This window comes from Scomber scombrus, chromosome 23 (assembly GCF_963691925.1).
Source record: "Scomber scombrus chromosome 23, fScoSco1.1, whole genome shotgun sequence".
NCBI classification, from domain to species: Eukaryota; Metazoa; Chordata; class Actinopteri; order Scombriformes; family Scombridae; genus Scomber; species Scomber scombrus.
The window spans coordinates 9,337,695-9,351,299 of NC_084992.1; the positions used below are offsets into that span (position 1 = coordinate 9,337,695).

General features: G+C 38.7%; 2 protein-coding genes across 2 annotated transcripts; both read right to left on the reverse strand.

The window, feature by feature from the left end:
* Positions 1-653: 653 nt before the first annotated feature.
* zgc:101810 (uncharacterized protein LOC493612 homolog) lies at positions 654-5,553 on the reverse strand. Its single transcript, XM_062444650.1, has 9 exons — positions 5,506-5,553; positions 4,308-4,418; positions 3,190-3,348; positions 2,957-3,086; positions 2,632-2,768; positions 2,323-2,472; positions 1,932-2,077; positions 1,652-1,784; positions 654-833 (listed from the first exon to the last, which is right to left on the reverse strand). Exons 1-9 carry the CDS (start codon positions 5,551-5,553, stop codon positions 663-665), a joined length of 1,185 nt encoding a protein of 394 aa, XP_062300634.1. The 3' UTR covers positions 654-662.
* Positions 5,554-8,862: 3,309 nt separating this feature from the next.
* On the reverse strand, positions 8,863-11,645 carry six7 (SIX homeobox 7). The gene is made up of 3 exons (XM_062444611.1): positions 11,238-11,645; positions 9,523-9,686; positions 8,863-9,073 (listed from the first exon to the last, which is right to left on the reverse strand). The coding sequence occupies exons 1-3, from the start codon at positions 11,643-11,645 to the stop codon at positions 8,863-8,865; spliced, it is 783 nt and encodes a 260-aa protein (XP_062300595.1).
* Positions 11,646-13,605: the final 1,960 nt, after the last annotated feature.

Here is a 13,605-nt window from a genome sequence, read left to right on the forward strand (position 1 = left end):
TTAGCTATAAACACATGAAACGCAGCACTTTTCACTTTTTGCACAAAGCTTAATTAGCAGGTATGATACAAATGTATTTAAAAGCATCTCAGAAAGATGACACTTTGTTTAAAATCACCTTACATTTGACTTATACAATAGTAAAACAATATTGTCCATTTGCAAAAAATATCTAGACTAGAAGAATTTATGTTCATTATAATCATTAAAAAAAATGTATCTTGAGAATAGTTTGATAAGAAGTAACAATAACAGAAAAAAACATTTTTCTGTAGTTTGTAGTAGTTTAACATTTCATATTTTCCACAACAGTCAGTGACGTTTTCTAGCATATATCAACACATTGTTCTTGACATAAAAATGAATCATGTAATTGTTGTTAAAAATGTTAATTTCAAATATATCCACTTTACAATAGTTTAAAACTGAAAAGAAGCAAATCCTCACATTTTAAAAGTTGAAAAAAGAGAATATTTTTGCATTTTTGATTCATAAATGACTGAAAAAGTTAATCACTTATCAAAACTCTTGTCGATTTTCAACTAAATGATTAATATACGGATGAAGGAATGCCAATTTCTGTGATGTAAATGGAGTACAAATGTTTTCATCCAGTATGCAGGACCGTTAGAGGTAAGACATTAATATTAAAAATGTTGCTTTTATCTGATTCCACCTCCGAGTTTTTGCAGCACTCCCAGGCCTTTCTCCTCATACTCCGCCCTGCTCAGCCAGAAGGAGTCCTTGTCTTTCATGATGTTGGCGAGCACGGCGCCGCCAAGGAAGACCATGTGTTTACGCCGGGGAGGATCCTCGATGCGAATCTTAAACTTCTGCAGAGATGAAGAATAAAGAAAGTATATATTTCATTAAAACACAGAATACAGAAAATATCTTCTCTATTACAATACAACTGAACCTTAAATCTTTTCAACTGTTACATTCCGAAACTCTTCATTGCAACAAATGCAGCAACTACTATAGAATAATTATATATATAGTTATAACAACAATAATAATAATTGAGTATAATGAAATAATTAAAAAATATACATTTTTATGGGAAAAGTGTAATAACTAGTCAACAATTTAGTCAACAAATATTTTCATAAATACATCATTTAAAAAAAAAAAATACTTACTTAATGTAATAATAAACCCAAATGTGTTTGACAGTTTATTCTTGATTTTGATCATCTCAACTCAAGGTCCACTTACTAGCTTGTTCTGGAGCTTTCAGTTTTCATCTTGGCCACGGTGTGATACGTAAAAAGCTCCAGAACAAACAAGTAAGTGGACTTTGAGCTAAGATTATTAGAAGTCTTCGAGGTGCTCAGAATAAAGCATGACAACTGAGCTAACTATATCTGCTGATGAAGACCATATAATATGGTTGAAAGCCAGTAAGTGCACAAGTGGACAAAAGTAATTGTTATTACACAAAAAGCTCTTACATCACTGCTATGTAACATTTATTAGATTAATGGAAAATGTATTATGTTAACATCAAAGCTTATGCTACAGATTACGTTGTTGTTACGTTAATGGTTGATGATATTTATGCAAAGGTATTACACAGTGTCAGCAGTTGTGTAACATCTTATTTAACATGCCTGTGTAGAAATATTATGAAGAATTTGGAAGTTCTTACAGATAATTTCTGAGTGTCTCCGTCCAGCACCCTCTCCAGGTAGAGCTGCTTGATCTCTCTTTCTAATCTGGATGGGAGGCCGGGGTACATGGTGCTCCCTCCTGATAGAACAATGTGTTTATAGAAGTCTGACCTGCAAAAAAAAGAGGAAGAAATATAGTAGATGGGGAAGTGAAGTACTTTGTCTATTTACATTCCCTTCCCCCAGGTGATCCACTGTTCCCTGTTGTGTTTACGTTGGTTTGGGATTAAGTAAAGACAGCAACAATGAGATTCAGACCTGAGGTCAATGTCCGCAGCCTGGATGGTGTTAAACAGCAGCTCAGCCACTCCTGCTCCCTCAATGTTGATGAGGTGAGGCTGGAAGAGGGCTTCAGGAGCCCCAAACCTCTCTCCGCCCACCTTCACCTGCCGGCCGTCAGGGAGCTAGGAGTGGGGAGTGAAGACTTTAGGAGGATCAACTCGGTCAGCCAAGCATAATATACAGAGTTTAATCTAATTTCACACACAGTGATGTCAGAAGAGTAGTTTAACATTGAGAAATATTGTAATTAGATGAGAAGATTGAAACATTTTCATCTAACTCCTGGCAAGAAAACAAAATCTCAAACTACAACTGCATGACTTCCCCCCAAAAAAAAGCTTTCCTGAGATTTTGTTTTTCACCGTACAGTATAGGACTCCACCAGGTAGGTGGTCTCTGTGGCCAGTCGCTGCTCCTGCTCGATGTTGTATCCCACATAGCAGAGTTTCTCCTTCAGCATCCGCACAGTCTCGAAGTCAGCCGAGTGGTTGAAGGCGTAACCGCGTAGGAGCAGGAGCTGAAGGCAAGAAGATAAAAGGTGACTTGTTAATGCTAAATTTTACTTGAACCTAATACCTTCCTCATTTTTTCTACTTTCCTATCAGTGGATTGTTCTTTATGTGTAATATTCAAACATCTACATCTCAAACTCTGAAGTGAGAGTTTCACCGCTCACCTTGATGAGGTACCGTGTGATGTCACGTCCGGCAATGTCCAGCCTGCGTGTGAGGTGGGGTAAAGAAAAGCCCTCGTACACCGGACAGATGTGGGTGACACCATCCCCCGAATCGACAACTACACCGGTCAGCAAACCTGAGCACGGGATAATTTCACATTGACGTACTCTAGTAATAATCACTAAATATATACCCTTTAATCAGTAGGAAACAGACAGAACAGAGGAGATGCAGGGTGGCCTGGAGCTGACCAGGACAGAGAAGTTTGATCTTGATAAATCACTGAAGCAACAAAAACCTAAGATGAAAATGTTGTTTTCTTACCCTGAGCGTACAGAGTCAGAACAGCCTGAATTGCCACGTAGATGCCGTGGAACTGGTACTTCTCAAACATGACCTCTGCGATCTTCTCACGATTCTTGGTGGGGTTCATGGGCGGCTCGGTCAGCAGGATCTTGACGATATAGAAATTGAATACAACTGAGCAACCTTTGTCTTTTATCAACAATAACAAAATGCATTTGGCAAACAGTTTTAAATGCAGACATCATATGTACCTTGCATTCTGAAGGGTTGATGTCCAGGCGCTCGGGGCCAAAGGTGTAATCCCACAGGTGGAGCATGTCATCCCAACTGCGCACCATGCCGTTCTCCATGGGGTACGACACCTCCAGCAAGGAGCGACATTCACTGGCCTCGTCCCCCACCATCAGGTCCTGGGTAAAGATATCAGGACAAGTTCAGCCACCAGAGAAGATGTGCAGAGTATTGTATGTACTGTATGGTTAGTCTGAAACGTTTTTGTTTGTTTTGTTACTGGATAATCTAATAATTGATCACAAAAAATGAGTAAAACTAGGTATTGTTTTAAAATACTCGATGCATTAGTTTTCACGTTTCAAGCATCTGAATAGTCTAAAGTTTAGCTTATTCATATAAGATTTATTATTTCTCAACAAAGTATGTCTTCTTTCGATACTTGACACCTATTATTCCCCTTTTATTTGGTACTCAAAAAGTATTGAGGTTGAATACCTAGCCCTACAAAGGAAAGGATCAACCATTTTTTGAAATAATTATATAAAGCCCCCCCCTCCAAAAAAAAAAAAAAAAAAAAAAAACCCTCAAGAATAATCCTCACTAAAGGGACACCTAATTCACCTTCACAGCTTATTTGTTATGCCTTGCCATTTGAACTGCTGCCTTATAGAATATCTGTGTGCAGCTTTATGAGGATTTAAAGGGTAAAAGGTCTGAATAATCTGTTTGACCTCAATGTGTGCGAGTGTTCTCAGGTTACATGAGCATATGAACTTAACTGTGTCTTAGCGAGCTAACAGGTGTACACTTCTAAGACACTTTAATACGTATGAGCTGCAAGATAAGAAGAGCTGAGGGAGCTGAGGTAGGTCAGGTGTTTAATTAGCTGAACAAATCTTGTAGTGTTTGTCCAGACTCACCAGTTAATCACTTCTTTTGCTTTTTATAAAATACATTAACATATAGATAGGGCTGCAGTCATTTTGTAATAAAAGGCTGTATAAAAGTTGGTGACTGTTAGTCAAACTAGGAGGTTTTATAATTACATAATGCAAAAGATGTGTGTGATTCTTATGTTTAATTCAGCTGTAATCTCCATGTTCACAACCAAAACATGAGCAATGATTGACCTCACCTTTATCTCGATGTTGCCCACTTTGGTGCTCGATCGTATGACCGGTCGACCCACCATGGCAGGGAAGATGTGGTCAGGGAAGTTGGATCCAGCAAAGCCACACTTGACAAACTGGTGGAGGGATGTGAGAATGAAACACAAATATGAAGTTCTCCTTTTTTTAAATGTTTTTTTATGTTGACTGAAACAGAAGTTTGTGTTGTGTAGCTCTTAATTACCACCACACATTAATCTTACTGTTGCATGAAACTGACTTTAGTATGGATAACTTCCATGAATAAACCAGTTCCATTCAGTTTATTAATCCAGGAGTAGGCTTAATCTGTATCCAGGAAACCGACCTGTGGTGTATTGTTATGGTGCTTTTACCAGATTGTCTTTCATTTATGAGACAAATGCCATTGCATTTATAAAAGCATGTGGAATAATTCATTTGGCAAGCACAGGGATATAAATATAATGCTACATTGCCTTTAAATGGCGTGACATTATCTGCAGAGCGCTCTGTTTCTCTGCTTGTCGTGACTACACCTTACTGTTGTGTCTCAGCTTGTCTTTATGGTCATAGACACATTCCTTAGCCTGGAGGGATGAAATACATTCCAACCAAAGGCTGCAAGTGAAGGTAAAAATGGGCTACAGCCACTGACTTCAGGTACGGTTCACGCCTAATCTTTCTCTAAACTTCAATGCTTGGATCAATCATCAATATTTAAATTCCACATTGCAGAACTGAAGAGCCGCTCCTTAGATTTCAGTACCTCAAATAACTCTTCCTGCTATTCACCCAATGTGTGCGCAGTTCAAAACATCACAACCATTTATGGTGGTTGGTGTGTGCATGTAAGAGGTAGAGTGACAAGTCCAGACAGATGTGGGACGAGCCTGCAGTATGCACACAGATTCACACCCTGATCTCTTTCAGCTGTTTGTCACTAAATGATCCAAAAGTAAATATATTATTTTAAAAGCAATGACTATCAAATAAAACACAGATGTGTTAGATAGCTGGGGTAGATTTAGATTTAAAAAAAAAAAGTTATAATATGTTTCCTGCACAAACAGCGTGCCACATTGACGATATCACTTTCAATATGAGCTAATATCTACTTAATAAGAAGAGAGACAATAACGGATGCTGTCAATAGGCTGTCAGGCTACTGTATTCTCCAATATTGACATTATAGATTTGACTTACCCCTGTCCCATTGTCACAGACCACCACTTTCCTCCCCTCGCTGTCCATGCTTAAACAAATTCTACAAACAAATCAAGATACTCCCTCCTGTCAGAACAGGGGTCAGACTAACAAATAACCAATCCAAGGTTATCACACGTGAATTTAACAGTGTCTACAACTGACAGTAAAGCATAGATGTCTTGAAACTCCTTCTAACATGGGTGGGATTACTAAATGTGAGTACGCCCATTTTTTGTGGCCTGGGAGGAGTGACACCTACTCCACTTTTTTTTCTTTTAGGGAAACAGGTAATGTTCTTCTGAGGCATTTAGAAAGTATCAATGGCTGCCTTTTATGCTAGAAAGTGGAAGAACAGTTGGTCTTCTTATCCCTTCTCTGCCCACTTTTAACTTACTTTGTCTGGGCTGATCAAAACTGAGGAACCAGGTCATGATTTTGCATTGGAAACTTACTGTGTGCCTTCATGGAAAGTTCCATTTTCATAAGTCAAGACTAGCCTAATAAATTCTGAGCAATACTACAGACAGTTTTTGTTAGACCTATACATTATTTTTTAAATGTCTTGAAAAAATGAGAGGGTAGAAATACATCAAAAACAACCTTTATTTTGTATAAAAGTAAAGGTCTAGACGTAACCAAAAGCCCAGCAGGGCTGCTAAAACAAAAAACAAAAAGGAAAGGAAAGAAGTGGCTGCAATCGTCCCCTGGTGGCTGGCTGCAGTAAAGGTCATAATCTAAACTAAAAAAAAGTACTTGTCAAATTCATTTTTCCCAAAGATGATTTCTGTCATTTTAAGTAGTTCTTATCATCTTATGATTGTTGTCCAACTTCTTATTTTTCCAGATCAGTGTTTTTAATCAGGCATTTGATGCAATAATGATTGACAGCTGTGACAGCCTCGCAGGCAGCGAGGGGGCGTGTCCCGCGGCCCTACTCTACTGCGCAGACGCTGTCGCCAGGTGACGGAAAATGGCTGCTGCCGAAAAAGAGACGTTTTGGCTTCATTTTTGCATAGTAGTTAAAATCTTTCTCAGTGTGCTGTCAACAGGATATTTTTCGTTTTGGGAATCAGGAGGTAAGTGCTCTCAAACAACCTGTGTTTTTTTTTAATGAAGTTTATATTCATCTGCAGCTGCTGATGCTAGTGACTTGTAAGCTATGTTAACTTATTGGGAAAAGTCTAAAATGTGAAAATTATGATCACAAAAGGCACAACTTCAGGCTAAAGTAACTGAAAAAGTTCTGATAAACCCATTGTATGCTTGTTACCTGCTCATAATGGAGGATTTAGCTGCTAAAGAGATTAACTTAAAACTAGCTAAAAAGGAGACTGAATATTGTACATGTAAAGCTGCTCTGGTTGTGCTTCTGTTTGCATTATTAACTGTTGCTATGTGTCGCCCATTGTAACAAACAAAAAGATAATCAGATAAAACATTTAGATGAATCTGAAAAGATGTGTGAAATATAATTGTGTCCAAGTTTTAATTATATTGTAGTCCCAGATGTTTAAGCCTGAATCATGAGCTAGTTGAAGTCCAGGGTTTCATTTTAATCTAAATAAACTCATTGTGTTAATGTGATGTCTTCTGTTCTCTTTAAAGAAAGCTTTGATGACAACATGTTATATATTAACTCTTCTGGTTGTTAGCTGGAGTATTAAGGTGATCAACAAAAGTAAAATTTTAACACCTCTTTTAGCTTTATGTGATTTTATTTTAAAGATATTGACTTATAATACTTTAGATGTTGTTCCTGGATCATGTGATACATTTCATGTTGTAAGAATACATTTTCTAATCTTTGTAGACGAGGCAGAAAAGGATTAAATAAGGAGGAGTAAACATTCAGTATAACTTCAGATAAAAATAGGTTCATTTATTCACATAAAACATTTACAAAATGCATATTTCATTGAAATGCAGTCGTGTGTAATGAGAAATGATGGTTGTAAGAAAGACCGCAAACAGTAGGCTTTTGAGTGTGTCGCTCTGACATGACGACACAATCATATCATGACTGGGTCTCGCTGTTCTCAAATGTAATAGGCACATTGAGTTAAGACCAATTAGTGCTTTACATTCTTTGTGTTGCATCTTTTGTGTTTTCAGCTCCTGCAGGAGTTCAGGAGCATTTACGTAAAAGTCCTACATGTGTAACAGTCATCAAAGAGTAAGCAGGTAAAACACAGCTGGTAACAAAAATGTTTTGTGTATTAAGCAGCACATGTGCATCATTAATCACATCGGTCTGTCAAGACCTACTGTACTTTATTATTCACTAGAAAAGAGTGATGCCCTTTGTTCCTTTTTAAGGCAGTGACTGAAATAATTTCATCCATTCACTATGTTTACATGCACATTATAATAATAAGTATAACCTCTGGAATCTGAATAACCACATTGAAGAGTGATTTCACTTATAGTAATGCTTTAAAGGATGTGTGGCAGCTCACAGAAACTGTTTAACAGTTCCAATAAATAGATGATGAGATTTTGGGCATTTTTGCTTATTTTTCATGTTAATGAATTTTATTCAACTTAATTCCTCTCCACTGCTCGTCACACTTATGTTTATGTGTAAAAACACAACTTTGGGACGATTTTACAACATGGCCAAAGTTAATACACTGTGTGAAACTAAGCTATGAATTTAGTCAGATCAAGGTGCATTCATTATGTCACGTGATTATATTATACTTATTGTATACATATTTAATAATTTAATAAGCAAATTAAGTTGTTTTTATGAAACTACAATCAGTGTATTGCTGAAATATGATGATAATCAAATTATTAATGTGCATGTAAACTTGGTCACATACATTAACAGCCTGCTCAAGGCATTATTCATTGTGTCTGCACAACTTTCATACAAATGTATTATATACTTCACATAAAAACTAATAGAAATGATCTATACCAGAATATTTACTGAAGCCAGTATAAAACTGACATTATCATTATTCATTTTATCTAAAGACCATTGGCATTATCTCTAGACTTTGCCTGAGTGTTGAAAATACTGTAGTTGGTGCAAATGTACCTGTTGGATGTTTGTCTATCTAATGCGAGTCATACTCAGCAGTAAGTTAATTTATGTAACAGTCAAGATCATGAGCCATGGTGCTTTTTTTAAGTGCATAATATTTTTGCATATCATCTCCTTACATTGTCCACTCACAGCCGCATCAAGTGGCCTCCTTCTCGCTCTCCGGCCACTGAGAACAGCTCCAGTGTGTCCACAGCCGCAGACAGTTCAAGTGTCTTTAAGATATCTGCGTGGCTGATGGCAGACGCTGCTCTCTCCTCTGCGGGGAACGACAGTCTGTCCTAGAAAAAGAGTTTGTCATCTCAAGATTCAAACTCGCTGTCGCTGCTGACGGAGATCTCCGGGGTGGAGGCGCCTGTTCCCCGATGCTCGGTCCCTGTGCTACAGTCGCTGGCCTCCGGGCTGCCCAAGTGGCGAGGTGAGTTAGGCAGTAAGTGGGGGTGGTGGCGACGCTCCTGATGGGAGCTTTCGGGGGAGCTCACAGATGGCAGGAGAGAGGAATCCTGCTGTAGTCTGGAGGGAGAGAGATGAGAGTGAGCCTTTAAGTCATAAACAGCAGCTTTAGTTCAACAGTTAATGTGGCAGAGCTGCTGTTGAGCCTAATTTTATCTTTTTGGTTGAGCTTTGATGAGCAGAGACAAAAAGGTGCTCTTAGTGTGGCCACCTTGACTGAAGAAGGTTAACAAAGTGTGGCATACATTTGCATTTTCCTTCAATATTTTGTCTAATAATATAATTTATTTGCCTTTTAACAGCCCTTTACTTATTTTACTCTCGGTCAGTCGAGTTTTAAGATTCACGATTCAAAGGTTTTATTTGTCACATGCTCATCAAACATTATTTGCTCCTGAGAAAAGTTAGTGCACTGCAAGTTTAGTCGCTACCTTTTTTTAGTATACTGCAAATTTTCTTCCTCATTTTTCCCTTTTTAGCCACAAACATACTAAAATCTCTACACATACCTGTTTTTTGCAGATGCGGCGCGGTCTCTTTGGCGGCGGTTTTTGAACCAGTTGCCCACTTGTGTAGGTGTGAGTCCCGTGGCCTGGGCCAAGTGGCGTTTCCTGGACGGGTTGGGGTAGGGATCTTGGAGGTACCACTCTCTCAGCAAACTGCGAGTCCTCTCCTGGAAAACACATGAGGAATATTTAGACTGCCATGCTGAGTTTTAAGTTTCTCAGCACACAACACAAAATGAAACTTTTCTTAGTTTTATAAAAATTGATAAATTGCTTTTTGGCAAAGACACCAAGTGGCGGCACAACAATGTGTTTAATGTTGTTTTGTTATGATCTTATTAAACAGCAATAATCCTCTCTCTCTCATATGATGCTCGGTATAATCGTATTAGACTGGATTTATAAATAGATGATCACAATGTACATTCAAAGTATACATAACCGTGTATATCCACTAAATTGGATCATGTTAATAGGTTAGGCAGCTTAATAGGCTGCTGGACAGACTATCCCACTTGAGGCTCAGATTTAAAGATTAACTACACTCATAAACAATACTTCACCATGCCACATGAGGGACATCAGACACATAAACACACAAACAAGACGCAAAGTGCATGCATACTTCCTTTCTTTATAAACACTATTTTAATCTTTTTAACCCTTTAAGCAACTACTTTTTGTCTTCCTTGTCTGTAGCTTGTAAAATCTAACAAATGTGTGGAGTTACTGATCAGTTTGCTTCCTAATTAACCACTAACAATCTGACACTGAAACATTGAAGTGTTTCTATATTTTCTGTTTATATTTTGATGCTAAAGATGTTCTGTGCTCAGCAGGATGTTACAGGTTATTACTTTATAACAGGAAGAATAGTTTTTCATTGGAAGATCCTTGCTGTAAGTCACTGCATAGTATGAAATTGTCCCGCTCTACAGTATGCAGGTGATACATGAAAAATGTTAAAATTGCTGCATTGACAGACATCAACACGGTGGCTCACTTAGACTCCTGCAGAGCCAGACTGGTTTTCATTTGAGTAGCTATTAATTAAAGCTAGGATTAAACTTAAATTAACCTTGTGGGGAATCTGCCTGTTGCCTTTACACATAGTAAAAGTTACAGCAAAGAAAACATTTTTTTTTTTAAAAACCATGTTTTTATATATGTATTCTTTTAGTATTGAGGCATCTTTGAATATCTTGAAAAATAAATCTATAAATAAAATATATTGTGTTATATTATAACACAATATAAATATATATTATTGCCAGACAATATATTTCCCTGACTTTATGCAGCAGTCTGTCAAAGCAGGAGCAGCATCCTGATCAGAAAATAGTCTCTTGGCTTTTGGGAGACCTCTGATCTTGTAGCAGGACACCATACTCTAAAGTAGTTTAACCGCCTCATGGCAGAAGGCAGGACGATCACCTCGGCTCTGGCCATTATCATCTTAAGAGCTCAAAGACCAGGCTGCTCCATACAGCAGTCACAGGTTAAAAAACACAAGAGAGCAGTGGGTGAACTTTAACTTTCATATAACCTTAATGCACGGTATAATTTGATGCCACGAGGGGTAATTTGAATTGCTTGAAGCCCTAAAAGTGTCAGAAACAGCCCCTGATTTGGGCTTCATGGTCCAACTGCATCACCAGAAGTCATGAGTCAGGGTGAAATTATAACACTACAGCATGCGTCACTCTCAGGGTATTCACCTTAAAACAGTGGGTCTTCTGCTCCCCGTCCCAAATGGTGCGGGGCAGGGGGAACTTCTTGCGGATCCGGTACTTCTCCACCGGTCCGAGCGGCCGGCCCCGGAGCCTCTCCGCCTCCCGGTAGTGCGCGTCCAGCCACAGGTCCTGAAGTTTGGCGTGAGACTCGCGAGTAAACCGATGGCTCTGTAGGATTTGGTAAAGAGCCTCAAAGTTCCCACCGTGGAAGGCGACCAGGGCTCTCGCTCGCATCACGGACTCGTGTCGGTTCAGGGCTTCCCCCGCGGAGCCGGGGACGGCGGCCGGCAGAGACCAGAGGAACCGTCCGAGGCGCTCGATGTCCCCGGTCTCCTCCAAGTTCTCGCACACCCGAGCGACCTGGTCCGGCGTGAACATCGGCAGCGGGAACATCTCGCCTTGTGTCTTCTCTGTCGCTCAACGAAGAAGTTATAAAATGTTCACAAGATGCATTAAAGTCTGTATCCAACCGTGCGTAAAAGTCAGAGCCAGAGCTGCGCGCTGCCTTTTTTTGTAATGACTGCTGGTTTACTGACACTCGCAGCATCTATCTGCTGTCTCCTTTATGTAATTCAATCTTTCCTGGTATTTTGGGAAATGTTTCAGGGAAACCGGTCTGCAAAGGCAGCAGCAGGTCTAGATTCCCAAAGTCAAGACGAATAAAGAAAGAGGACAAGGAGTCAACTTGTATTTATAGCTAGATACAATTAGCACCTCTGTGGTTGTTTTGAGAAGGATTATAGGTCCTGGCCATTAGCTTCTTAGTGGGGGGTAGTGTGTATAGAGGTGACTGGCTGATCAGCTTGTTTGGCTTATTAGCCTGAGGATACATTGACTGCCAGGATGAGTGCAGTGAGCAAACAAGCAAGGATAGGTTATTTAAAGGGTCAGATCAGGTGGGGATGATGAAGCCCTGGCTCAGGTGGAGACGACGAGGAACAAATTGGAGGAGAGATGTTGGCGCACAACCAAAACAATAAAAGCATGCAGAATATAGAAAGTGCAACATAAAAAAAAAGCCATCACATTTTTTCCCCAGTGTGGTCTTTTTGCACCCATAAATGGGTAAACACAGCAATAGTTTACATTCATACACTGACACACTTGAGGTTGACACAGTTCACGGTAAATGGTCATGAAAATCGGTATCACATGTGCCTCGACATTTGGCTAAGAGGACACGTCGGGACACAAAGCTGTAGCGACCCCCGACCAGCTAATACCCATGTAATTAAAACAGACACTTATGAACTATCCTCCGCGACCTCTGGCCAGGCCAAGACATAATGAAAACGCCCCTAGACATGGATGCGCTGCAGAGCAACTCCAGGACAAGGAATTAATGATCCGCTGTCCGGTTCAATCCTTCTGATCTCTGTAGCTCATTAATCAGTCTTAAGACAATATTCTTAATAATCAGGTTAAGGATCCTGAAAGCATCTGTCAGCTTTAATGCAAACATGTTACACTTCATGTGCACATGTAGCCTGCTGGAAAATATGTGTCACTTTTGATAAGCTTCAGCTGTAGTTTTAGAGCCTGAATAAAGAATATAAATGTGTTCATTAGATGTAAAGTTTCACATCAAAGTCTACATGAAACGCTTCTCAATGCAGACACAGATTAATCCCTGGAGTCAATATGGAGCTTTGACTAAAGGTTGCAGTCAGGTGAAGGATTATTTGGTTTAAAGGTGAAGGGGCTAAAAATCTGGTCTACAAATCTGTCTGATATGAGCCTGCCAGACACTGAGAGCTGATCTATGAACATCTGGAGTCCCAACTTGTGTGCGCAGTTAATTAGGATATTTTATTTAGTTGCATAATTGAGTCTGTTAGCGATCAAGTTGTGTGTGTTACTTTTACATTCTTGTGTAAAACTTTTTTTTCAAATCCAATACTCTTTATTGGCATGAATGTTCAATTTTCATTATTGCTAAAGTATGTTTCATTTAAATACACATATTGTTTTATAAATAATCCCTCCCCCAGCAAAAACAAATGTACAATTTAGTATAATAAGTTTTGCATTTCACTGCAAAATGTATGGGTTTATCATAATTACTGCAATATAAAACAATATAAAACTAAATCAAATGTACTGAAATGAACTGTAAATGTTAATGATTTATCATATTCAGTATAAATACTTAAAGTCTTGCGAATATTGAATTACTCACAAACGATATAGTTTTTCAGGGTATAGCGATTTTTAAATATGTATGTATGTACTATATATTTTTCTAAAGTAGATTTTGTATTAAAATCCAAATTGTTTTCATAGTTCAAGCAATAAATATGTTAATTCATCTTTATGAAACGATTTGTCACCTTAAATAGTTTTGGGCTAGAAA

Bases quoted from the DNA above. Each gene is read 5' to 3' on its own strand.
- zgc:101810 (XM_062444650.1), bottom strand. From the start codon at position 5,553: ATGGACAGCGAGGGGAGGAAAGTGGTGGTCTGTGACAATGGGACAGGG. The intron at 4,419-5,505 runs GTAAGTCAAATC...TCCCTCCACCAG, and splicing joins TCTGTGACAATGGGACAGGG to TTTGTCAAGTGTGGCTTTGC. The intron at 3,087-3,189 runs GTACATATGATG...TATATCGTCAAG, and splicing joins TCAACCCTTCAGAATGCAAG to ATCCTGCTGACCGAGCCGCC.
- six7 (XM_062444611.1), bottom strand. From the start codon at position 11,645: ATGTTCCCGCTGCCGATGTTCACGCCGGACCAGGTCGCTCGGGTGTGC. The intron at 9,687-11,237 runs GTGAATACCCTG...TGTGTTTTCCAG, and splicing joins AGAAGACCCACTGTTTTAAG to GAGAGGACTCGCAGTTTGCT. The intron at 9,074-9,522 runs GTATGTGTAGAG...CTCTCCCTCCAG, and splicing joins GCCGCATCTGCAAAAAACAG to ACTACAGCAGGATTCCTCTC.